This window comes from Chiloscyllium plagiosum, unplaced genomic scaffold (assembly GCF_037043375.1).
Source record: "Chiloscyllium plagiosum isolate Xiang-an unplaced genomic scaffold, Cpla_swu_hap1 HiC_scaffold_21, whole genome shotgun sequence".
Taxonomy (NCBI): Eukaryota; Metazoa; Chordata; class Chondrichthyes; order Orectolobiformes; family Hemiscylliidae; genus Chiloscyllium; species Chiloscyllium plagiosum.
In genome coordinates, this window is record NW_028270159.1 from 10,755,849 (window position 1) to 10,782,406 (window position 26,558).

General features: G+C 42.2%; 1 protein-coding gene across 8 annotated transcripts in view; it reads right to left on the reverse strand.

Annotated features, from left to right (window-relative positions):
• The window catches only part of gpsm1b (G protein signaling modulator 1b), a 255,633-nt gene that overhangs the window by 28,764 nt on the left and 200,311 nt on the right, over positions 1 to 26,558 (reverse strand). For all 8 annotated transcript variants that reach the window (XM_087998244.1, XM_087998247.1, XM_087998246.1 and 5 more), the window contains one exon: positions 62 to 132. In XM_087998244.1, coding sequence (XP_087854370.1) covers positions 62 to 132 — 71 coding nt within the window. The remainder of the gene's footprint in view (positions 1 to 61; positions 133 to 26,558) is intronic.

A 26,558-nucleotide genomic window follows, 5' to 3' on the forward strand; every position in this document is an offset into this window, starting at 1 on the left:
AAATAAACTCCGAGATGGTGTTTACTCTTTTTGTCACCCACACTGTTCTAAGTAGCCTTACCTTCTCAGGAGAAAACTTGGCCACATTCATGTTCTCCGTGCTGTATCGCGACACTATTCTTGGGCGTGCACCTAAAATAGGACACAGTCAAAAAGAAAAGATTAGATTTATTCAAAACAACATTCGGTCAAGGAGACTACTGTATAAGAAAATGGAAATGGGAGGGTTAATCTACGGTAAACTGAAGCACCATCCACCTTGACATATAACATAGCCAGAGTGTGAAGCACACACAGTTCTGATTGGGCAGTTGGAGACCAGGATGTCTTCTGCTCCTGCTATCATCAATGTTCCCTTTAAGTTGTGTAATCGCTGGGGAGCTCTGCACACATTGAATTCCTCCTCTAAGTATCATTTCACAACATCGACACATGCCAACCTTCTGATTTTACATTTAACCCATCTCCCCACTTCTGAAAGAGATTCCAGTACCATGATGAAAAATGGTTTCTGCTTCTGGAAGCTGCTGCCTTGGAGGTCCACGCAGTGGCAAATAAAAAACGGACAGGGAACATTGGTTACTATCAGTACAATGTAACCTGCCTATAGTCACCAAGGTGTAATAAACCTGATCCTGTTAACCAACATTCTGTTCTGCTGAGACTTACTTCTGGTTCAACCTTTACCATAAACAACTAGAAAGCCACTGGACTAGGACAGGAAAGAGAATTGGTAGCAGCACTCGTCCCAAGTTGCTTCATCATCACGATCATACAAGAAGCAATGAATTTAAATGAATCAATGAAGCTGCCAGGCCACTGACAAAACAAAAAAAGCTTGATTAAACAAGGGCTTGATTCTTGTAGTGCAGTGCCCCTACCTTTCAGCTAGGAGGCCCAAGTACAAGTCCCACCTGCTCCCTGTGTGTGTCATAATGTGTCTGAACATGTTGATAAGAAAATATCTAAAACGAGGTGTCTTGCCATCAATGGGTAATTTGAACAATTGGAAACATGGGAGATTTAATGGTTTACATATGAAAAATAATAGGTAAGAGCAATTCTGGATATTAACAATAAAAGTAAAACGATGGCTGAGGTTTGTGACACGATGACAGTCCCCCTAACTCTGAGCCAGCAGGCCTGGGTTCAAGTGCCACCTGCTCCAGAGATGTGCAATAACACCCCTGAACACATAATGAGGAAAATATAAAATTAACATTACTGCTGGTAGGAAGCCAAGATCAGTACTTCTTTAAATCATCTGCATCAATCATATTTAGTTCAATTAACTGGGTGATTCTTGCCAAACATGGCTTGCAACTCTTCAAATTCCTCCCAATTCTTGAACTATTTCAAGGTTTTCTGCAATATCTAAACTGCTGAAGAGGTTGGATCTCAGTGCACCATCCACCTGCAGTGAGCACAGATCCACCTCCAAGTATCACTTAGCAGCATCCACACATGCCAGCCCTCCTGTTCTTCATTCAATACATCTCCTCAATTCTGTAAAATAATCCAATTTTGAATCTTTGAAAGAAATAACTGACAGCTTTCTTACTGGTGGGCTTGTGTGCTGCACACAATTAGGGATGGTGTTGGCTTGGCCAGTAATGCCAACATCACATGCTTGAAGCAAAGAAAAACAGGGATAATGCTATTTGAGTTACAGCATTACTCAAGTACCAATGGCAGCAAAAAATAACACCTTACATTTCTACAATGGTATTCATGATTTCAGACTTCCCTCAAAACACTGTATCAACTTCTTTTGAGGTGTAATCACCTACAATGCAAGAACATGGCAAGCGACCTCAAATAGCTTTGTGATAATGATGAAACAATTTAATAGTTAAGGGCTACGTAGAAATCAGCACCCCTTCTGCTCTAGTTCAAAACAATTGCATGAGATCGTGAATGTCAGCCTGAGGAGGCAGGCAGGGCTTGATTTTTGAAGAATGGCACTTTCAAGAGTGTAGCACATCCATTGTACTGCTTTGCAGTGTCAGCCACCTTTTTATGCTTTGTGTCATTGGAGTCAGACTTAAACCCATAACCGTCCGACTCGGAAGCAAGAGTTCTACCAACTGGGTCACGGCTGAGAACAATGGCAGACAGTTCTACTTAACCCAGTACAAATAGTATCAACAGAAACAGTAACAACACAACTCTTAATTGGGACCCAATTCTCTGCAAGATTTGGGCTTGCACAAGACATGACCAAGATTGGTAACAGATTCCGACTGCTGAGTGATATGGTATTTGAGTTAGATTCAATCCTCATGCTGGTAAAGAGCTAACACTTGAAGATGGGCTTGAGTTCTCAGTAGCATGTTTAACAAAGCCACTCAGGATATTTTCTCCAGGTGAGTGAAGTTAGCTTGGACAGGATTAGCAACCTGCATTGTTTTTGGATTCAATTGCATTTCAATTAAACTTTGCAGTGGCACAAAGGTTCTTTGGCAGTAACAGTCTGGTGTACATCAGTCAACATTTCTTGGCAACTTCTCTACTTTTTGAATGCCTGACTTGCTCAGCCAGAAAGACCAAAGTAGTTCAACTCACACAGTAAGAGGAAAGGTTTCAATGTGCCACTTAGACCAGATGTGCTATATTCCTAGTGCACTGCTATAATCATATTGTTAAAACATTGTAAATCATATAAATGCCATTGCCAGTCAAATTATGAAAACTACCAGCTATATTCCTTTATTGGTCAGAACACTGAGTATAGGAGTTGGGAGGTCATGTTGCGATTGCACAGGACATTGATTAAGCCACTTTTGAAATATTGTGTGCAATTCTGTTCTCCCTGCTGTAGGAAGGATGTTGGGAAACTTGAAAGGGCTCAAAAAAGATTTACAATGATGTTGCCACGGTTGGAGGGTTTGAGTTAGATGGAGGGGCTAAACAGGCTGGGCTGTTTTCCCTGGAGCATTGGAGGCTGAGGGGTGACCTTATAGAGGTTTATAAAATCATGAAGGGCATTGACAGGGTTAAATAGCCAAAGCCTTTTTCCCCAAGGTAACGGAATCCAAAATTAGAGAGTGTTGGTTTAGGATGAGAGGGGAAAGATTTAAAAGGGACCTAAGGGACAACTTTTCACAGAGTGCGGTGCACATATGGAATGTGCTGCCAGAGGAAGCGGTGGACGCTGGTACAATTAAAAGATTTAACAGGCATCTGGATGGGTATATGAATAGGAATGGTTTAGAGGAATATGGGCCTAGTGCTAGCAAATAGTACGAGATTAATTTAGTATGTCTGGTCGGGCATGAACGAATAAGACTGATGGGTACGTTTCTGTGCTGTACATCTCTATGACTGTGTAACTAGGGTTAATCACTGGTGGTCTTAGAGAGGTGAGGGAGGTGATACAAATTCTCTGCTGTAACTCAGCAGGTACCATTCTTCCCTCCAAGTCTAGGATACAGGTTGAAACTGCAAACAGTGACTCAGGTACATAATCTGGGCTGAAGACCAGAATTGTGCTGCACAGTTGGAGGTGCCATCTTTCTGATCAGGCATTACATTAAGGCCTTGTCTACCCTCAAATGTGGCCTTAAATGTTCCTTCTGCATTATTTAGAAGTAAAGCAGGGGGTTTCTCCTCAGTGTCTGGGCCAATATCCGTCCCTCAGCTGACCTCTCCATAACTAAGGATCTGGTCATCTCATTGATGCTTGCTATTCACAAATTGGCCACCGCATTTTTAAAAGAGGGTGGAATGTTTGTTGGTGAATTCTTAAGTGACTGACTTCCTCCATCAGAAAAACTAACCCAATTCCCACCTGGTGGGGAAATGCTGCTGAGTGCTCCTAGTGCAGAGTGCTGGGATGGGGTGGGTCTGGGTGGGATGCTCTTTGGAGGATTGGTATGGATTCGATGGGCCAACTGGACTGCTTCCATACTGTAGGGATTCTATAATCCCTTCTCCTTATCTTGGTCTGCCTTGTCAAACAGTTTGGATCATCAATTCATTGTGTGAACAACCCTGGAAGCAGTCTGCATTGCATAACTCTACTAGAGATAAGAGAAGATACTAATTAGAAACTCAGAGGGTGATAGTAAACAGCTTGGTGGAAATTACACCAGGAAATCTTATGGGAGGCTGGTTACCTCCTCTATTAGGCCAACTTACAACAGTGGCATGCTCAGGACTTTGATTATCTGCTTCAGATGGAGTGATGTTCGCTCTGAGAAATGTTCCTCCCACTCTCTGGGAATCAGACCATCTTGGCTTTTATGTCTTGAAAAGTCAGACTTTAAAAAAAAAATGGAGGATTTTGCCAACAAATATTGACTGCTCTGCTCCTGACTGCAATTGGCAAAGGACCTCTGTTTAACTGATCTGATCTGATAAACAAATCCAAAACAGTAGCTGGCAATTCTGACAAGCTAAATTGATTCATTTGGATCAAATATCCTGCAAATGGCTTCAATGAGCATGCTGTTGAGAAGCCAACACCACCCTGGACTGTTTGCTCTTTATCATCAGGGGATTGAATAGTAACTCATGCAACACTACAGAATGGGCTGTAAAAAGCCTTTGGGACGCTGGAGCTGGTGAAAGGCACTATATAAATGCAACTGATGGGCTCTTGTGGCACAATGTTAGCATCCCCCATCTCTGAGCTGAGAGGCCTTGTTCCTCATCACTGTCTTAAATGTATGACCCTTTATTCTGAGATGATGCTCTCTGATCCTACACATACCCACAAGGGGAAGACAACCTCTCTGCATCTGCTGAATGTTAAGTCCCGTAAGAATCCTCTATGTGTCAATAAGGTTACCTCTCATTCTTCTCAATTCCACGGAGTACAGTCAAAAACTCCTGAACACCTCTTGGAAGAAAGATCCTTCCATACCCAGGATCAATGTAATGAATCTTCACTGAACTGCCTTCAGTACCAGCACATCTTCGGTAAGGGGAACAAAACTGCTCCCAGTATTCCAGGTGAGGCCTAACTAGTGCATTATATCATTTTGTTAAGACCTCCTTGTTGATACATGCTATTTCCTTTGAAATAAAGGCTAATATTCCCATATGCCTTCCCTAATGACTGCTGCTGACCCTGCCAGCTCCAACTCTCTGTAAAGTAACAATCTTTTCATGGTGCCTTTGTGGTGACTAACTATAAGAAACAAATAAGTTGCATTTATATAGTGCCTTAACCAATCTCAGGATGTCCCAAAGTGCTTCTGAAGTGTTGTAATTTGTAATGCAGAAAATGGGGCTGACAATTTACTCACAAATAGCAAATATATATAAATATCACTCATATCTCACCACTCAGACAAACAGTATTCACAAAGTGAAGATAACAGGGACACCTTGAAACAAAAATACATCAGAACAGAAAACAACTTTACAAGGGATCCAAAATGATTCGAGGAAATCTATCTGCACAAGGTAATGGACTTTCCTGAACAAAGCAGCTTTTTTGTGCAATCTGCAAAAGTTTTGCATTCCCTATCAATTTTTCTTTTCAAACAGGAGGAAGAATGACCAACATGTTGCTCCCTGAATTCTCCCACCCCTTACTCGAGCCTTCCCACATTGTACTGCTCATGTTTTTCTAAAGAAAGAACTCCATATACAAATGTAAGTTGAAATGGGGGCTGTAGTTTCAGATTCGCCAAGGGTTCCTGCTTGGTGTACATGCCAGGTTGTGTATCAAGTAGCATTGCCATTTAAAAATAAACTGCAGTTATCTGCAATGGTCTTACCTTCCCCCACCATCTTCTCCAATAAAACCAATACGTGGCATGAACCTGGCAGAAGCAAACTGTTCCAAACTTGAGGAAGCCGCTCACCTCAGGTTTATGACTCCAGCTACAGCAGCACTGATTACAAAGAGCTGTTTCAGGATCAGTTTCCCCTTCAATGAGTCGGCCAACAACAACTTTCAGCAGTAAACTGTGTGACGTGAATAGGACCGACTAGCCACTGCCACACAGAATTTTAAGAATTGGGGGAGTGCAAACTCTGTAACTGACCTATTTTAGAGGTGGCTGCACATCAAACTTTCATCACAGACTGGGCCTTGGTCTTGCCTATTCTGCTACAGGAGAAAATGCTTGGCTCTACATTTTCACCACTAACAAATACAATTGCCATCACATCTCAAAGTGTTCAGTGTTCCCATTCTGGTTGGGTTTTACCTTTTTACTGTCCCTAATTACTATTAGCTTCTGTGGAATGACTCTTTGTTTGGAAGCAGTGTCAGATTGGAGTGATGGTCCTGCTGACTCCCAGCCAGGCCAAAGCTTAGCTAAATGCCAAGATTGAAGACAGTAAATAAATAAAACTTACAGAAACAAAACACTTGCATTCACATAGCATCTTTTAACACACAAAATGACTTACAGAAACATTTAGAACCTAACACCGAAACATATAAGGATATATTATAACATGCTTGACCAGAAGTAGGTCATGGACATAATCATAGAGGTCTACAGCACATTAAAAGGTCTTCAGCCCATTGAATCTGCACCAGTCAAAAGTAAGCTCCTAATTATTCTAATCCCGTATTCAATAAAAAGTCAGTTCTGATAGCAAGTGCTATGATTGGACAACTGACTTAAAGTGGAGCAGGAGGGCTGGAGAGATTGAAAGAGGGTATTCTAGAACTTAGACCTTCACCGCTGAAGGTCTGGCCACCAATAGCCCATCATAGAAAATCAGTGATGCACAACAGGCCAGTACTGGAGGAGCAGGGAGGTTTGTCAGGCTTAAAGAGGATTCAGAGACGGAGAGCACAACCTGTTGATTCCATCAAGATGATCCTTATTGAGGAAGGGAATCAAGGATTATGGGGAAAAGGCAGAAAAGTGGAGTTGAGGATGATCGGATCAGTCACAATCTTATTGAATGGTGCAGTAGATTTGATGGGCTGAATGGCCTGCTTCTGGCTCTATGCCTTACGGTCTAATCAATAGTGGATCTGCCAAAGTAACCATGCGTGCCTCATATTTTAGATCCTGAGCATTTTGTTTTTCATTCTTAGGATGAGGGTGGTACTGGCAAGGCCAGAGTTTACTGCCTCTTCCCAGCTGCCCTCTGGAAGGCAGTAGTGGCTCTTTCGGAACCGTTGCAGTCTGTGTGGTGTCAAATTCTCGCTGGATAGGCAGCTCTCATACTCAGTGACCACAAAGGAATAGTGATATACCCAGATTATCCCAGGGAGGCACACTACAGGAGAGACCCAGGAGGCAATAACAAACACAAAGCATTACAGATGCTGGATGTCAGAAACAAGAAGGGTTACGAGACTCGAAATGGTTAACTCTGTTTTCTCTCTGGAGCTGCTGCCAGACCTGCTGCATTTTTCCAACACATGATATTTTTGAACGAGGAGGCAACGGCGTGCCCACGCACCCGCTGTGACAGCAGGTTACAGAATCTGCAAGGTGCCCAGATTTCCAACACCAAAGTAGGGAAATCAAAGAGAAAAGCATCTTTCTTGCAGTTAGCCAATTCAACAAAGTCCTGTTGACAACAGCCCGAATACAGATTGCCTGCTCAGTTAGGGATGGCTTGTGTCCACGTATGGGGATGGAATGTAGCAAGAAACGGAAAAACAAATTTGCTTGTGGTGTACATTGTCCAACACCAGAGTCACAATTTGCATTGGCATTTTATTAGAAGCCAATTAAGGGAAGGAAGAGGAAGTATATACTCCAGATTACTTATTCTCACTGTGTGTTTGGCTGGTACTAAATGTCAAATTTCACAGTTGGCTTTATTTCAGCATTCAGGACTGAAGTGAGATTCTGTTTCAGTGGTTGACGCAGCTTCTTCATAACAGGCTGGCCTATTTTCTGCCAATTTTCCAAACTCGATTGCTGGTGCTCGATGAGGTATCGAAGGAGACAAATAAAAACCTCTCCAGCCAGATAACAGAGTTCCAAGAGCTGGGTGTGAAATACTTTGATGAATGTGGCTTTGCTTTGAAATTAAACCTCGACAGCCGAGGTACTCAGAACACAGCCGGGGATACTCGCAAACTGCCTCGGCTTTGCTGCGTTCCTGAACAGACAACACAGCCAAGCACTCTCCCTTTCAGGCCTGAGCCCAGGCAGAGTGCCTTCACCATCCATGGCCCTGAGTGCACGACTTGCTTGGTGTCCTTGTGAATTCGGTAGCCTCCAATTGCTTCCGTGTACGTTCTACATTGAATATTACAGCGCAGTACAGGCCCTTCAGCCCTCGATGTTGTGCTGACCTGTGAAAACAACCTGAAGCCCGTCTAACCCACACAACTCCATTTTTGTCCATATGTTTATCCAATAACCATTTAAATGCCCTTAAAGTTGGCGAGTCTACTACTGTTGCAGGCAGTGCGTTCCACACCACTACTACTCTCTGAAGAAAGTACAGTTGTCCTAGATCTAACACCCTTAATTTAAAGTTACGCCTCCTATTCTGTTGAGAGGCGAAGCAGGGAAAAGCTGGAATTTGTTGCTAGTCCCTCTTTTCTTGATCACTCGTGCAGAGAGGGTCAACGAATTACACCAACAACAAATTTAAGATTATCAGCTGAGTAGCAATCTGATGCGCGCAAATACGTTGGAAGCTGTGTATATTCTAAAGCAATGTTCTCTGCAGGTAAAAATTAAATGCCTGGGCATTGTACTTTTTGATTAGATTCCCTACAGTGTGGAAACAGGCCCTTTGGCCCAACCAGTCCACACCAATCCTCTGAAGAGTAACCCACCCAGATCCATTTTCCTCTGACTAATGCACCTAACACTATGGGCAATTATGCATGGCCAATTCACCCTAACTTGCACATCTTTGGACTGTGGGAGGAAACCACAGACACGGGTTGTACAAACTCCACACACATTCGCCCGAGGCTGGAATCAAACCTGGGACCTTGGTGCTGTGAGGCAGCAGTGCTAACCACTGAGCCACTGTGCCACCCCTTAAATTTAAAACTAAGCACAGGAGTATTAGTTTCCTGATGGATTATCCATGGCAACACCTGGGCCAGAGTCAAGTTACCAACCAATCAGCAGCCCTTTCTCATGCAGCATAACGTTGCTTCTTTTGAAATTAGGAATTCTTGCCTGTGCCCTGATGAAAAGCTACAATAGTGCAAGGTTTTTTTCCTGAAATTCCAAAGGAATTCCAAAGGAACATAGAACATAGAAAAATACAGCGCAGTACAGGCCCTTTGGCCCTCGATGTTGCGCCGATCCAAGCCCACCTAACCTACACTAGCCCACTATCCTCCATATGCCTATCCAATGCCCGTTTAAATGCCAATAAAGAGGGAAAGTCCACCACTGCTACTAGCAGGGCATTCCATGAACTCATGACTCGCTGAGTAAAGAATCTACCCCTAAAAGGGATATTCTTGGAGGGAAGGCCATCTCAACACCAATGGATGTTTATGGTGCCTCAATTCAAACTAAGGACTGTAACGTCAATTCAGCAATCAATTGCATAGATATCCCCCCACCTCTTTTCTCTCTCCCTCTCTCTCTCTCTCTCTCTGCACAAACACATACTTCACAGTAACTCTGTTCTGGAAAGCTATGGGGAATAGGAACCCTAGGTTAAATTCTTTTCTCCATCTTCCATTTTTTTTGGCAATTGATACCCCAGCTGAGATGAGCTCACCCAATCCACGTACGGCAGCAAAGTGAGGTTTCTGAGGATTGGTGGAGGGGAGCTTCTCAGTCATTAGATGAGTTCAATGCTCACTGAATCAGCAATAGGTCATTCAGCCTCTTGAGTTTGTACTGTCAGATTATTGCCAATTTGTACTTTCAATGCCATTTCCCCTTGTACCTTTCTCCCTCTCCCCCACCACCGTTAGGACCTCAGAGTGTTTGGGGAGGGGTAGGGAGACCACTGTGTCTTGCCTTTTGTATGTTTTTGGCTGACCAGGTGGCTCTCCCACTCTTAGTGCCTCCCACGGATGGATTTGCAGGCTGATAATGTTTGGTCACATCCCAACACACCTACTGTGGCCATTGTGTCCTCAGTAGGACCTGAAACCAGAGCATCTGGGGCAGAGGGAGGGACTGGACTCCTGGCAACCACCCTTTCCGCTTCCCTTTGTACCATTACCATACTGAAATCTACTGACTGCAGTCTTGAAAATTCAAATTGAGTGCAAGCGGATACAAATGGGGGGGGGGGGGGGGGGGGTGTGTGTGTTATGGGGGTGATGTGAGAGTGCGTTTGTGGGTATGTGGGTGTGTGTGGGGTGCGTGTGCTTTGGGGGGGGTGTGCGTGGGTGTGCGCGCGTGTGTTGGGGGTGTGCGTGTGGGTGTGTGTGTGTGTTGGGTGCGTGTGTTGGGTGTGTGTGTGTGTGTTGGGTGTGTGTGTGTGTTGGGTGTGTGTGTGTGTTGGGTGTGTGTGTGTGTTGGGTGTGTGTGTGTGTTGGGTGTGTGTGTGTGTTGGGTGTGTTGGGTGTGTGTGTTGGGTAATTTTCCCCATTTCCAACTAACCTTTGTCAGAGGAAGTGCTGACTGGATTTACTCCAAACTGGTCTGGCTGCAGTTTTAATACTGTACCAGTGTCTCCAAGTGTGCATTCCTGGAGGCTGCTCCGTGGCTTGCACCCACCAGCTCTCCAGCCATTAGTGAGCCAACTTATCCAGCCTCATGGTACACTGCCTTCCTAAGGCAAACTCATGACCCAATGGGATGATGCTCGAATGTCATCAAACAGCCTGCTTTCCTTCTGATTTTTAATATTTTTTTATGCCTAGTAAAGATAAATGTTCAGAGATGACAATAAATCAAACGCTTTTTGAAAATCACTATGATTTTTGTTCAGGTTTGTCCTGGAAATCAATCTCCAGTTCCTGGAGAGTCCAGCCCAGTCCTCAAGGGTTGGCAAACCTAAAGGATCTGCCATTCTGATTTCCCTACCAGAGGCTATTGATTCTATCAACTTCTGTCATTTCAAGCAACTAATTTCTGCACAATAAATGAAAGTTTTCCAATCATTATAACTTTTTCCAAATAACCTCCAAGTTTGAATGAAATCAACATTTCCATTACATACTGCAAAGGAATTTAGCCATAAGGTAAAACAACAACATCATTGCCCCACAGATTCATCATTATAATGAACATGGATTGGAAATAGTTTGAAGATAGTGCAGATTCAACTTTAATTGTTCCCCTGAAAACCGTAGTTGTACTGTGGATAATTCAGTGACGGCAACTCTCCTCTGTGTTCAAGACTCAAGGGTCACTCCTGAAACTTTAGCACAGTCTGGGCTGACCTTTCTATGCTTAGGGGAGCTGCAACTCAGGAGATGCAATCTCTCAAGAGGGCAATACAACTAAGGTCCATCTTCTCAAATACTGTAAATGCCAAAAATCTAAAAGACACACACAATGCTGGAGAAGCTCAGCAGGTCTGATGGCACCCATGGAGAGAGAAACTGAGTTAATGCTTCAAGTCTGTTATGATTTGTTCAAAGGTTTATCTCTGCGGATATTGCCAGACCTTTTGAGTTTTTCCAGCATCCCATTTGCCTCAACTCCTCTTTCAGGTGGATATAAAAGATTCCATAACACCTTTCAAAAAAGAGCAGTGAGCTCTCTCCAAAGTCATGGTAAATATTTATCAATCTATCAACATCATTAGAAACAGATTATCTGGCCACTATCGCATTGCTGCCATGTTTTCAACATTGCAACAGTGACTACGATAGTGCTGCATTGGCGACAAAGCGCTTGGGGACATCCTGGTGACATGAAAGGCATTATACAAATTTAAACCTTTCTTGTTGTGCAGGGCACATGACTTGGTTGTATGGACACAACTAAGTGTTGTACTGTGCATCCCTCCAGCTATGAGATCATTACACATCCCTCAGAATTCATCCCAGAGCCCACCTATACTTCAGCAATGATGCATCCTTCCATCAACTGGTGAATAAGAGGGAGGCTCTCAGAGACTCTTTTCAAAAGGCTTCAGGGGCTGAGAGAAATCAGGGCAACTGGAGAGAGCCCGCAGTCAGCTAACGGACAACTGAGACGTAAACACCACCAGAAGAACTGACATCAAACGCTGTACGGTCCAGTCTATGTTTATTGGCTCAGGTACAATGTAGCAGCCATTTAACGGAAAAGGTCTTAATACAGTCTCTGTTCTTCAGCTTCAGGATTAAACTGGCAAACTTTGAGCTTCTCAGATAAAAGACTTATTTCACCTCCTTACATTTCCCCCCACTATTTCAAACTGTAGAATTAGTTCTTTGTTCCCTTCTCTGATAACCTGAAGTTCCTGCTTGCGGGTTACAGCAACCCTCCTGGCTCATTACTCAAGCAGCCATTCTGTATCTGTGAGCCGAGATAATCAGTCACCTGCAGCCACTGATTTCACATTTGATGCAGCTTAAGATCTTAACAGAATTCAGAAACCTAGGCATTTACTACAAGAATGCAGCCACAAAGTTTAATTTATATGACAAAAAAAACCCATCAAGAATAGTTACACAACTGCTTAAATGATCAACTACATTAAAGATAATAACAGAATAAACACAATCGCTTATGCAGTAATGAAAAGTTCTGTACTACCACTTCAGACTACTGACAATTATTTATGTTTCAATTTGCATGCCTTAACTCTGCTTTCTTTCCACCCTCATTATGGTTACATCCTGAATCATCAAGGGGAGGGAATTTCCTAGTGGCATGATCACTGGACTATTAATCCTGAGACCAAGATAATGTTCTGGGGACATAGGTTTGAATCCCACTACGAATTTAAGAATCTAATGGTGACCATGCAACCCTTGCCCGATTGTCAGAAAAACCCATCTGGTTCACTAATGTCCTTCAGGGAAAGAAATTGCCATCTTTACCTGGTCTGGCCTACATGTGACTTCAGACCCACAGCAATGCAGTTAACTCTAAACTGCCCTCTGGGCAATTAGAGATGAACAATAAATGCTGGCTTAATGAGTGACGCCCTCATCCAGTGAATAAATAATAATAAAAAAAGGAGGATACTTGTCAAAAATTTGTAAGATTAACCATTTGGTCTGGGTACAATGTCAATGACTCATGTATGAGCTGAGATTTCTTCTGTTTTTGTTTACTTCTGGCAAAACTGCCTCTTAAAATCTCCTCAAAATGTCCTTAAGTTGCAGACACCCTATACAATATTAGCATATAATATATCGAGTACACAATATTAGTCAGAATTCTCCAGGTTCTAATATTCTTTTACCACGAGGTTTTAAACCTAAAATAATCTTTTGGTCTCTCTTCAGCTTGACTATACTAACAAGTCAACTGAATCCTTTCATTAGTTTTATCTGTTTTTTGCAAACAACCAAAATTTCAACTGAAATCTATTGAAAGACACAGTTCCTTCAGTTCAGCTTGTTCTAAACTCTCAAATTAAATTCCTTGAACACAGAATAACCACAAGAAAACATAGAAACATTTCTGGTTAGCTCATCATCTTCTCCCATGATTGATCATCTCCTAGACTGATCGAGAAAGTGAGGACTGCAGACTACCATCTCCTAGACTACCATGATCATTTTCTGGAACCTTGCAGTTTTTGTTTTAAATCAGATCATCATTCATAAAGGAACCACACCCCAAATATGGTTTTATTTTCCCACAAAGCACATCAGCTACTGCCGTGCCAAGTCCTATTCAGTCTTTTCACTCAGTTATGAGCAATATTGAAAACAAAAGCTGAAGCGCCATTTCACTTACATCTGGTTTTCTTCAGATATTTAATGGAATTAAAATGACGATTGCTGATGATGATACCACAATGGTTATTCGGGTCATGGGAGGCAACTCATGATCGTGGAAGCCATAGCTAAATTCAGGAAGCTCTACAGAACACTAAATAGGAGCAAAGGAAAGGGGGAGAAGGGAGGAGGAAAGTAGACAGCAAACTGATCATAGACTTGGGGATTTACTTTTTACATTTTAAAGCTCAGTCAGGAACGGTGAATCAGAAACTGGTGTTCCGCTGTACAAGAGCTTCACTTCATCCAGCGCTGGTCATTCATACCAGGCTAAGACAACGTCCAAAAGAAAAAAAAATGCTTTCACCACGAAGGAATAAAGAAAGCATTCTTCAGGACTCCGGCTCACACAGGACACAAGGACACATGCACATATGAAAGATGTAAAAGATCATCTGGGGTGAGGGGAAGAGACAAGAGAGACAGACAGTGTGAGTCACAGAAACAGAACTGCTGACAATGTTTCTAACCCCCTAGTCACAGTAGGCAAAGACAAAATGCACGACACAAAATAACTAACAATGGCTTATGTGCTCTTCTCCCACACAAGGGATTTAGATGGGGGCATCAAAAGTGTTGGGTGAGACCACAAGTTTGGAAAAACATTTCATAGGGATTACATTAGTGAGCCAAAATAATTGTACATGAGTTTAAAAAGAGCAAAACACAAGATCAGTCTGATACACAGTGGGAGTTGTTAAGGGGGGCAGTTAAAAAGAGAGGAATGGAGCAGTGTCATATTGCTAGAAATGATTTCCTAAACAGAGATAAACAAAGCAGCACTGTGATGAGAATTTGTTGGGGCAACCATTGGAGCTGAGTGGAGACAGTGGCCATGGATTTGTGGGGATTATACATTGGAAATAAAGTTCTGGAGTAGCTAAATTTGACAGTCATAGAGCCACAGAGATGTACAGCATGGAAACAGACTCTGAGGTCCAACTCATTCATGCCAACCAGATATTCCAATCCACTCTAGCCCCATTTGCCAGCACACGGCCCATATCCATCTAAACTCTTCCTATTCATATACCCATCCAGAAGCCTTTTAAATGTTGCAATTGTACCAGCCTCCGCCACTTCCTCTGGCAGCTCATTCCTTACACGCACCACCCTCTGCGTGAAAAGGTTGCCCCTTAGGTCCCTTTTATATCTTTCCCGCCTCACCCTAAACCAATGCCCTCTGGTTCTGGACTCCCCCAACCCATGGAAAAGACCTTGTCTATTTATCCTATCCATGACCCTCATAATTTTAAAAACCTCTATGAGGTCACCCCTCAACCTTCAACGCTGTAGGGAAAACAGCCCCAGCCTGTTCAGCCTCTTCTTATAGCTCAAATCCTTCAATCCTGGCAACATCCTTGTAAATCTTTTCTGAACCCTTTCAAGTTTCACAACATCCTTCTGATAGGAAGACCAGAATTGCATGCAATATTCCAAAAGTGGCCTAACCAACATCCTGTACAGCCACAACATGATCTCCCAACTCCTATACTCAATGCTCTAATCAATAAAGGAAAGCATATCAAACGCCTTCTTCACTATCCTATCTACCTGCGACTCCACTTTCAAGGAGCTATGAACCTGCACTCCAAGGTCTCTTTGTTCAGCAACACTCCCTAGGACCTTACCATTAAGTGTATAAGTCCTGCTAAGATTTGCTTTCCCAAAATGCAGCATCTCACATTTATCTAAATTAAACTCCATCTGCCACTCCTCAGCCCATTGGACCATGTGATCAAGATCCCATTGTAATCTGAGGTAATCTTCTTCGCTGCCCACTACACCTCCAATTTTGGTGTCATCTGCAAACTTACTAACTATACCTCCAATGTTCACATCCAAATCATTTATATAAATGATGAAAAGTAGTGGACTCAGCACCGAGCCTTGTGGCACTCCACTGGTCACAGGCCTCCAGTCCGAAAACAACCCTTCACCGCCTCCCTTTTCTTCTACCTTCGAGCCAGTTCTGTATCCAAATGGCTAGTTCTCCCTGTATTCATGAGATCTAACCTTGCTAATCAGTCTCCCATGGGGAACCTTGTCACATAGATCACATCCACCGCTCCGCCCTCATCAATCTTCTTTATTATTTTTTCAAAAGTCTCAATCAAGTTCGTGAGACATGATTTCCCATGCACAAAGCCACGCTGACTATCCCTAATCAGTCCTTGCTTTTCCAAAAATGTGTAAATCCTGCTCCTCAGGGTTCCCTCCAACAACTTGCCCACCACTGATGTCAGGCTCACCAGTCTATCGTTCCCTGGCTTGTTCTTACCACCTTTCTTAAATAATGGTACCACGTTAGCTGACCTCCAGTCTTCTGGCACCTCACCTGTGACTATCGATGATACAAATATCTCAGCAAGGGGCCGAGCAATCACTTCCTAGCTTCCCACAGAGTTCTACGGTACACCTGATCAGGTCCTAGGAATTTATCCACCCCTTTATGCATTTGAAGACATCCAGCACTTCCTCTTCTGTAATAAGGATGCTTTTCAAGATGTCACCATCTATTTCCCCACATTCTATATCTTCCATGTCCTTCTCCACAGTAAATGCTGATGCAACATTTAGTATCACCACCTCTCCTGCGGCTCCACACAAAGGCCACGTTACTGATCTTTGAGGGGCCCTATTCATCCCTAGTTATCCTTCTGTCCTTAATGTATTTATAAAAATGCTTTGGATTCTCCTTAACCCTATTTGCCAAAGTTATCTCAAGTCCTCTTTTGGCCTCCTCTTTCCCTCTTAAGTATACTCCTACTGCTGTTGTGCTGTTCTAAAGATTCACTTGATCTCTCCTGTCGATACATAACGGTGGAGGTTAGAGAGGAGACCATGTGGGAAATTCCTTTCAATGTGAAGATGATGTGGTTGAAGGTTTAGTTAGTAGGAGGTAGGAAGTTACTGGTTTGGGGCAGAGTGGGGGTGTTGGAGGAAGGAGGGGTAATTTAAACCTATTGCACCATGGACTAAGGAAGGCAAAACTTAATTCAGTTCCTACATTCTCCCTAATTTCTTCCCCTTAAGCCTGGAATGTTAAGCGACCTGTCTGTGGTAGTGACTGAAGTCAATGTGAGGGTAGACCTATTGGCGTGCTTAAGGACCTCAGAGTGGTTAGGCGGCCAATATTCAAACCCTATTACAGGGTCAGTCATGCACTCAATTCTTATGTTGTATTTCCTTCATAAATTCAAGATCCCATTTATACTGAAAACGATAACCTGAGTTTCATTTTTACCCTCCTCGCTGTGCAACGTCTGCCGTGAGGTGAGTATGTAGTTACATTGTGACATACCTCCATGGGCAATTATCACTGTAAACATGAACATTAAGTTGGTGTGCCTTGGTTCAGAGTCTAAGGTGCTCTTTCATATGTTGACTGTAGTATGTAGCTACATTTGTGATGGTTCAGGTTCTGGCATTCTTTCCATCACATGGCTCATCCTACTTTGTCTACCTATCATTAATGTGTTGGGAGGATTTGCAAGTTGATGCTCAAACTGTTGGGCTGCATTAGAAATGCACTTCTCTTGACCTCTGCAATGATCTGTGCTCAAGGTTATGCTCGACAAGTCAGATCCTACATTCTGATAGACTGGCTTGATAGACCGTAAGTAGTTTTCTTGGTGGTGGACAGTCACTGAACAAGAGGAGATTGTTAGGTTGTCTCTTATTGGAGACAGTCATTACTTGACATTTTTGCCACAAATGTTACTTATTATAAATAAATACTGTAAATAAAACCATTGTAAATACTTTGTTGATGACTAACGGGGGTTCCTGCTACTTCCTTTGCCAGTCAGATATTAACTGGATTAACACCAAAATAAATGGGATGAAACATGGACTAGTCTGGAACTCAACCATACTGTCCTGGAGAGATACTGAAAATGGACAGTCCTAGAAAATAAACAAATGCAAGAACTATGATGGGTGGCACGGTGGCACAGTGGTTAGCACTGCTGTCTCACAGCGCCAGATACCCGGGTTCAATTCCCGCCTCTGGCGACTCTGTGTGGAGTTTGCACATTCTCCCCGTGTCCGCGTGGGTTTCCTCCGGGTGCTCCGGTTTCCTCCCACAATCCAAAAATGTGCAGGTTAGGTGAATTGGCCATACTAAATTGCCCGTAGTGTTAGGTGAAGAGGTAAATGTAGGGGAATGGGTCTGGATGGGTTGCGCTTTGGCGGGTCGGTGTGGACTTGTTGGGCCGAAGGGCCTGTTTCCACACTGTAAGTAATCTAATCTAATCTAAACTAACTGACCCTGCTTGGCTTCAACATTGAAACGGTGGCTCAGTGGTTCGCACTGTTGCCTCACAGCGCCAGCGACCCAGGCTCGATTCCAGCCTCAGGTGACTGTCCGAGTGCACCAGTTTCCTCGCACAGTTCAAGGCTCTGCAGGTTAGTTGAATTGGATATCCTAAAGTGCCCATCGTGTTGAGGGATGTGTAGGTTAGGTGTATTAGTCATGGGAAATGTAGAGTCATAGAGTAGGGAAATGAGTGTGGGTGGGACACTTTTCGGAGAGTTGGTATGGACTTGATGGGCCAAATGGTCTGTTTCCACACTGTAGGGATTCTATGATTCTCTGATTCCAACTTGAGGTTCTGCAGTTGACTCGAGCTTTCTTGTTTGGTTAAGGAAGGCATTTAGAGCAGACAGTCCAAGAGCAAAAAAACAAAAATGCAAGCCAAACGGCATTGTAAAGGATTTATACTTTCCTGCCTGCAATCAATCAGCATGATAAATAAAGGAGATTAACACTTCAAAACAATTAGCATAATTCTAGTTAGGCCAATGGGCTGTTTCTGTACTGTGCATCTTATGTCAGCGCCTTAGAATGTATTGCAACATTAAAGGTGCTTTATAAGTGCAGTTGTTCATTTAATTTTATTTAAGAAGTCTTCCAAACTCATTGCACTAATATTGCACCTTTTCACATCCTCAACGCACTTCACTGCAAACAACGTGTTTCTGAAGTATAACCAGTGTGCTTGTGTACTGGAAGAAACATTCACATAGCAAGATCCCATAAATGGCAAATGTGAAGCACAGTTCTTTAATTATTCACTGTCCAGATTGACTGAGGGATAGATTTTGACCAGGACACCAAGAGAATTCTCTCGACTTCTCTTCCAACAGTGCCACTGAATCTTTCCATCTCAATAGGTTGGCAGGGCTTCAATTAGACATCTCATCTATGCAATGGTTCCTTTAACAGTTCAACACTGTTTATGCTGTGCTGAATTGTCAGTCTAAATTTAGTGATTTGCCTGCAGATTTTAAAGAATATGATAAGTTATTTTGACACAGTTGCTTAAACTATTATCCCAAATAATAATGGACTTGGGACCCTGGAGGAAAATTAACTTGAGATTTATGACAAAATTAAGGGATTGTTACAGGTTATTTGTCATAATACACATGTAGGAAACTCTTCAACAACAAAGACCTGAGCTCTCCCCTTTTTTGTATCTTATACTAAAATACACTGACGTTGGTTACAGAATATGATGTGACCCTCTACTAAAATACACTGACATTGGTTACAGAATATGATTTGCCCTGACTATAGAAACACAGAAAGTAGGAACCAGAGGAAGCCACTCAGCACTTCGAGCCTGCTCTACAAATTAATATGATCATGATTGATCATCCAACTGAGAAACCTATTCCCACTTTCCTCCCATTCCCATTGATCCCTTTAACCCTAAGAAATTTATCGACACTTGAAAGCATTCAATGTTTTGGCCTCAACTACTTTCTGTGGCAGAGAGTTCCACACTCTCTGGGGGCGGGGGGAGACATTTCTCTGCATCTCAGCCCTACATGGCTTACCCCATAGTCTTAGACTATGACCCCTGGTTCTGGACTGTCCTTCCTATTAGATTTAAGATCTTTCTATGAGATCCAACCACCACCACTCTCACCCTGCTCACTATAATTCTTCTAAAATTAAACTAATTCTGTCGAGTGTCACATGATCTGATTAGGGCCCAAGATTATGAGCTGCATTGGGCTCCAGTTCTTTGAGTCTATGCAGGCCAATCGCATTAATTTAACCGTGATACCAAAAAAGAACAATGATAAAGTAATATAGCCATACAGCACAGAAACAGACCCTTCAGTCAAACCAGTCCATGCCAACCACAATCCTAATTTGATGCCCTCAATAACTCTTCGCGGCATTTTATGAGGTAGGAGTACCTTGAATTGGAAGCAAATGACATTAACTGTTCAAGAGGGACTCTTGTTGTGTGTTCCACCAGCATTGTAGAGTAACAAAATTTGCAAGTACAACAATTTGCAAAATTTGCTTTCAAGTTAAGGGATAATATCTTAGCAATTAAGATAGGACAAAGGAACTCATTATTTAAAATAGCTCTCAGACAGAACAACAAAAATGAGCAAAAATAGAAAACAAGAATGACAGGCCAGTGATAAAGCCAGAGAAATTCAGAATATAAAAACAACAATTTCAGAGTATCAGACAATGAGTTGCAAAATAGAGCACACCAGGAATTAGTAAGGGTTAGTGAGAGAGGTTCACTGAAACTATCACAACTTTGATGCATTTAACAGCAAAGTATTTTTAGACAAGCACCTTTAATATAATAAAATACACCCAAGTGTCTCACAAATAATGATTATCAACATTTGACAGTGAACCACATAATAGAAGAGGTGACTAAAAGCTTGGTCAATGACTTTGGCTTTAAACAGTGTCTTAAAGGAAGAGAGAGCGACAGAGGGCACGAGCGAAGAGAGAGAGATTACTGTTTGGAGGGTGTGGGGGGGGGGGGGGGGAGAGGTGGTACAGAGAATAGAAGGGTGGGAGCAGGAGGTGGGAAGAAGAGGAGACAAGGGAGTGATAAAAAGAGAAAAAGAAAGAAAGAAAGAGGAAAAGAAATAATGAAAAGAGGAGAAAGAGTAGGATGTGGAAAGATTAAGTATGGAAAACTCGAAGGTATGGCCTTGACAACCGAATTAGAATTAGGTTTTATTGTTACGTGTACTCAATCCAAGGTCACAGGAGTACAGTGCAAAGTTTACAATGTCACCATTCCCAACATTAAGGCCAGAAGCAGTATTTAACTGTTTCTCCACTATAAATAATTTATAAACAAGCTTTGAGAATAATATCCCCAGAATACTAACATCAGAATAACTATTTGAAATATATTTCAAACCCATTCTGATGGGATGCAATCTCTTTCTCACTGTTAGTGAGGGTATTTATGATTACTGTTATGTTACAGCGTGCATTAGGAGCAGACACGAGTCCCTTGGCCCCTTGAATCTACTCCACCATTCAGCAAGATCATGTCTGATTGCTTTACATTCTCCCCTGATAACGTTTTACCCTTCTGCTTCTCATCTCTGCCTTAGAAAGATTTGCTGACCCTGCTTCCATTGCGTTTTAAAGCAGACAGTTCCAAAGACCCTCAAAGCTCAGAAAAAATGCCTGTCTTGGTCTTAAATGGATAATCACTTATTTTTAATTACTGGACCCTATTGAAGAATCTCACAAGAGGAAGCAACCTTTTCACATGAACCCTATCAAGATCCCTCAGGACATTGTCATCACCTCTCACTCTTCTAAACTTGTGTGGATACAAGCCTAGTCTGTCTCAATATTTTTTTTAGATTAGATTAGATTACTTACAGTGTGGAAACAGGCCCTTCGGCCCAACAAGTCCACACCGCCCCGCCGAAGCGCAACCCACCCATACCCCTACATTTACCCCTTACCTAACACTACGGGCAATTTAGCATGGCCAATTCACCTGACCTGCACATCTTTGGACTGTGGGAGGAAACCGGAGCACCCGGAGGAAACCCACGCAGACACGGGGAGAACGTGCAAACTCCACACAGTCAGTCGCCTGAGTCGGGAATTGAACCCGGGTCTCTGGCACTGTGAGGCAGCAGTGCTAACCATTGTGCCACCGTGCCGCCCAACAAATTGTGATCAGCAATTTTGTCATAAGATAACCCACCCGTTAGAGGTATTGGTCTGGTAGACTTTCTCTGAACTGCTTCTGACATACATACATCTTTCCTTAAATAATTAAGTTTTACTGTGTTCCCAAACTAAACTAGTCCCACTTGCCTGCGTTTGGCCTGCCTCTCTCCAAATCTTGCTGATTCAAGAACTTATCCAAACTCTATGACTCTCGTACTATACACAATACTCCAGTTGTGGTCGAATGTATTGCACACCTGAATCATAACCTCCTGAAACCCCCTTGCAAACAACAATACCATTCTATTAGCTTTCCCAATCACTTGCTGTACCTGCATACTAACCTATTGCGATTCATGCAGTACAACACCCAGATCCCTCTGCACCTCAGAGATTTGCAACCACTCATCATTTAGAGACTTCCATTTTTTTTTCTCTTGCTGCCAACATTGACAATTTCACATTTCCCATATTATATTCCATTTGTCCATTCATGTAACTTATTGACATCCCTTTGTACCTGATGTGCTTTTGACACAAAAAAGGTAAGAAAACAAATTGTGATCAGCAAATTTAGCAACCATACCTTCTGTCCCTTCATTCAATATGAATTGCAAAACATTGTGACCCCAATCTAGAGTCCTGTGGCACAACACTCATTATATCTTGCCAACCAGAAAATTACCCATTTATATCTTCTATTTCCTATTAGCCAGCCAATCACTTATGCATGCCAATATGTTGCTTCCTACACAATAAGCCCTTATTTTCCACAATAACCTTTGGTTTGGCACCTTATACAGTGCCTTCTGAAAATAAAAAAAATACAGTACATCAATCCACAGCAATATTGCTTCTTCAAATATCTCCACTCTGTTGGATAACAACAACCTTCCTTTTGCAAAAAATCACATTGACTCTGACCACCTTGAACAATGTGAACTGTCCTACTCTCATCGTTAATAATAATTTCTGACATCTTTCCTCTGACAGACATTAAGCTTACTGCTTTATAAGTGAGAACCAAGACTTCACTATCACCATTTGTCATTCTTTAAAAGAGGAGAAAATATTGAACAGGTTGTGTGACCCATCAAATTGCATTGCTCCCATAATCTGTGCACAAAGTCTTGTGATGTGCATCCAACTTTTCTACTTACCCTGAGAAAGGGAATAAGCTAAATGTAGACCCGTTGGGAAATAAAATTAAATATTCCTCACTACACAAAACAGAATTTCATGAACGTCTTGCGTAACAATTTAGGAAGGGGGCAATGCTACTAGCCTGGCAATTCAGATGTCCAGTCTAATGTCACATGGGCTGAAATCTCACCTCAGTTGCTGGGGGAGTTCAGACTCAATCAATAAATCTCAGTGATGGTGACAGTGAAAGTATCAGCAGAAACCTAATTGGTTCACTAATTCCCTTTAGAGAAGGAAATCTGCCGCCATTACCTGGGTCTGGCCGACGTGTAACTCCAGGCCCACAGCACTGTGACTGCTCTCTGAAATGGTGCAGGAAGCTACTCAATTCAAGGGCAATTAGGGATGGGCAGTAAATACTGGCTTTGCCTACGTTCCATGATAGAAATCTTTTAAAAAAGCATTGTAAAATGCAACATCCTCATATAATGCAGATTAATGAGTCCAAGTGACGACAAAGTAGCTCATTTACATTGGAAACGTTATCAAAACAGCCTGGTAACACTGCCAAAATTTGAAGAGATTTGAAATTTTTTTTGGAATTGTTGTCAATGAAGAGGAGGATTCAAGTGATATTAATTCAACCATCCATCCAGAGCACGGAATTGCTTTTTTTAAAAATGGCTCCTGGATCCTTACTGCCACCACTCACTCCCAAGATCAACTGCACAGATTTTTCATTCTTAGTGTGAAATTACTCCATTTCAATAGTAAAATGACCTTTTTTAGCTTGAATTTATTCTGCACTCTGTTGAATTTCCAGTCATATTCTGAGGGTCAGAGCAAATCAATATTTTTATAATTAGCTTTCGCAAAATAAGAGAGAGGAGTATCTTAACTAGCTTCCATAATAAATTTCCTGGGGTCCAAATCCCACCTCATGGAGGGGAATGAGAGACGATACATCTTTCAGTCTCATTTTTGGAAATATCAACACGCACTTGAGCTCACGCTTGCTGATGGTACAGGAGGCTTTCAACTTTGATCTGTTGCACAGTTTAAACAGTCTATGATTGTAATTCCAAAACACCCACAGCCCTCATTTCTATGCCTTCCAATCATTGAAGATATTCTTATTATTCCAGCTGATGGTAATACTGGAAAAGTCAGATCTCAGAATGAAACCCGTCTTGAAAGATCAGGTAGAATTTTATTTTGCAGTTGGATCATGTGGTGTAATAAACATATTCACACGGTGCTGTTGATTTTCTTTAGCAAAAGAGCACAAATTTGTTGCACAAAAAAGAAAAAGCTAAGTAAAATCATAACACAAAGAGCAACAAAGTTTCAAGCTACTTGCCAACACTATCAGTTAAAGGGATTCAATTCCAGAGAAACATTATGTTTTATCAGTGTTTTAAACTTTTAACCAACTGAGGCTTTTCAATTTCTTTTTTCTGGAACTGTAGAGATAGTTTCATCATTCCTTTCAGAGTCTGATGGCATGAGCTTTTCACAATCCTGGTGGCCACGTTTTTTCTTTTGGAGCCAATATCTTGGAAATTTCTGGCCCAAACTCTCCTGACACTCAATTGACCAGATACTCAACTACAGGAGTAATCATCCCAACACTCAGTGCATCAGGGCATTATTTAAATGAGTCACAACACACTGCAGAACCCATGAACTATGAGAAGCCGAGGAAAAACACCTATACAATATATTCAGGAACAATGAGTATCTGATAAGTGCAGTTCGCCAATTCCTGCACAACAGACTTAAACAAGAAGCCACAACACGCGCAGAGATTCTAGTCAGCCTACCATACATCAAAGACATCTTGGAGGTGAATGCCAGAATCCTCCGGCCCCCAGGAACCATGGTAGCCCACAAACCTACCATCACACTGAAACAGCTCCTGATGAATTTAAAGGACCCCATGCCAACAACTAGCAGAACAAATGCTGCATACAAAATACCCTGCAAGGACTGCAACAAATATTACATTGGACAAACAAGCAGGAAACTAGCCACCAGGATAAATAAGCATCAACTAGCCACCAAAAACCATGACCAATTATCACTTGTATCCACATACACAGATGAGGAAGGACACCACTTCGACTGGGACAATAAATCCATCCTCGGACAGGCTAAACAAAGACACACAGGAATTCCTAGAGACCTGCCATTCAAACTGGAACTCTATTAACAAACATATCGATTTGGATCCCATTTACCAATCTCTCAGAAACAGAACCGGAAATGATATCATCCACCACAACAGACCAAGGCACATAAGCAGCAAGTGGGACAGAACACCAGCACTTCACTGAAGGCTCACTGATGATATTACCTCGCATGGTAACAGAAAATCTCAGCACAAATCTACCAGCTCAGCTTACAACCCAAATTCTCCTGGCTTGGGAGCTTCACAGACTAGACCTCACTCTGCTGAAGGGTCAGGCTTCCCAGAATGGAAAAACCTCCTGTGAAGAGAAAACCTTTTCTCTTCTGAGCTAAACTCTTGTTTTCTTCTAAACTGAAGTCAAAACAAAACTGAAGGTTTTGTTCTGTTTACTCTTTTTTAGAGTCAAAAGAATAAATACCTTCGCCATTAACACTACAGGGGTTTCTCCTATGCACTTGACTGCAATCATGGCTTCTTGAAACTTATGCACTTAGATTGCTGTCCAAATGACTTTCTGATCTGCTTAAAACAAATTTCATAGAATTAATCCATATCCATCAGTCTCTGTTTTGAAATCCAAATCTAAAAAAATAAATGTATAGTATATTTTACATTATATTGTACTGGCCAGTTAGAAGTTTAGGGCAGCAAATATTTTTCATGTAGATTTGACTTTCTGCTTGTTGCAACCCTGCAGCTGTCATTGGCCTCAAGGATTGACCAATAAAGAAACAATACTCGTGTGAACCTATGCATCAGACATTATTTCAGAAAGCAGTGCAGTTTGTGGAATTTCTTTCGTTTGTTCTTTTACTTAAGCTGCCCTGAATTCATGCAGGATTCAAGATGCTACAAATCTTAGAAGCGTGAAATGCTGCAACTTTTAGCTTCACAAAAGCCACTTAGCACCGAAGGTCATTCATTGGGCTGCTACTTCGTACATGTTCTGAGGAATTGTTGCATTTCTAAAGGTACCATTTGTAAATCAGATGGGTAATTATGAGGCCCTACCTACTTTAAGCCCTGAGGTGTAACAGGACTGTTCTAGAATTGCAAAGCATGCAAGGTAGCTATTCAGTCTATTGCAATTGTGCTGGATCATCAGATTTTTTTTATTCACTTGTGGAACATGAGCACTGCTGGCTGTGCTAGCATTCTACTGCCCATCTATAGTTGCCCTTCAGAAGGTAGTGGTGAGCTGACTTCCTGAACTGTCATATGCTATGTGCAATAGGCAGTCTGTGTGCTACAGGCAGAGCCACAATGCCGTTAGGAAGTGAATTTGAGGATTTTGGCCCAGCAGCAGTGAAGGAATGGCAATATATTTCCAGGTCAGAATGATGAGTGGCTTGGAGGGGAATTTGAAGGTGGTGGTGTTCCCATGTATCTGCTGCCCTTGCCCTTCTCGATGAAAGTGATCCTGGGTTTGGAAGGTGCTCTCTGAGGATCTTTGGTGAATTTCTGCAGTCCATCTTAAACTAGCCAATTAATCT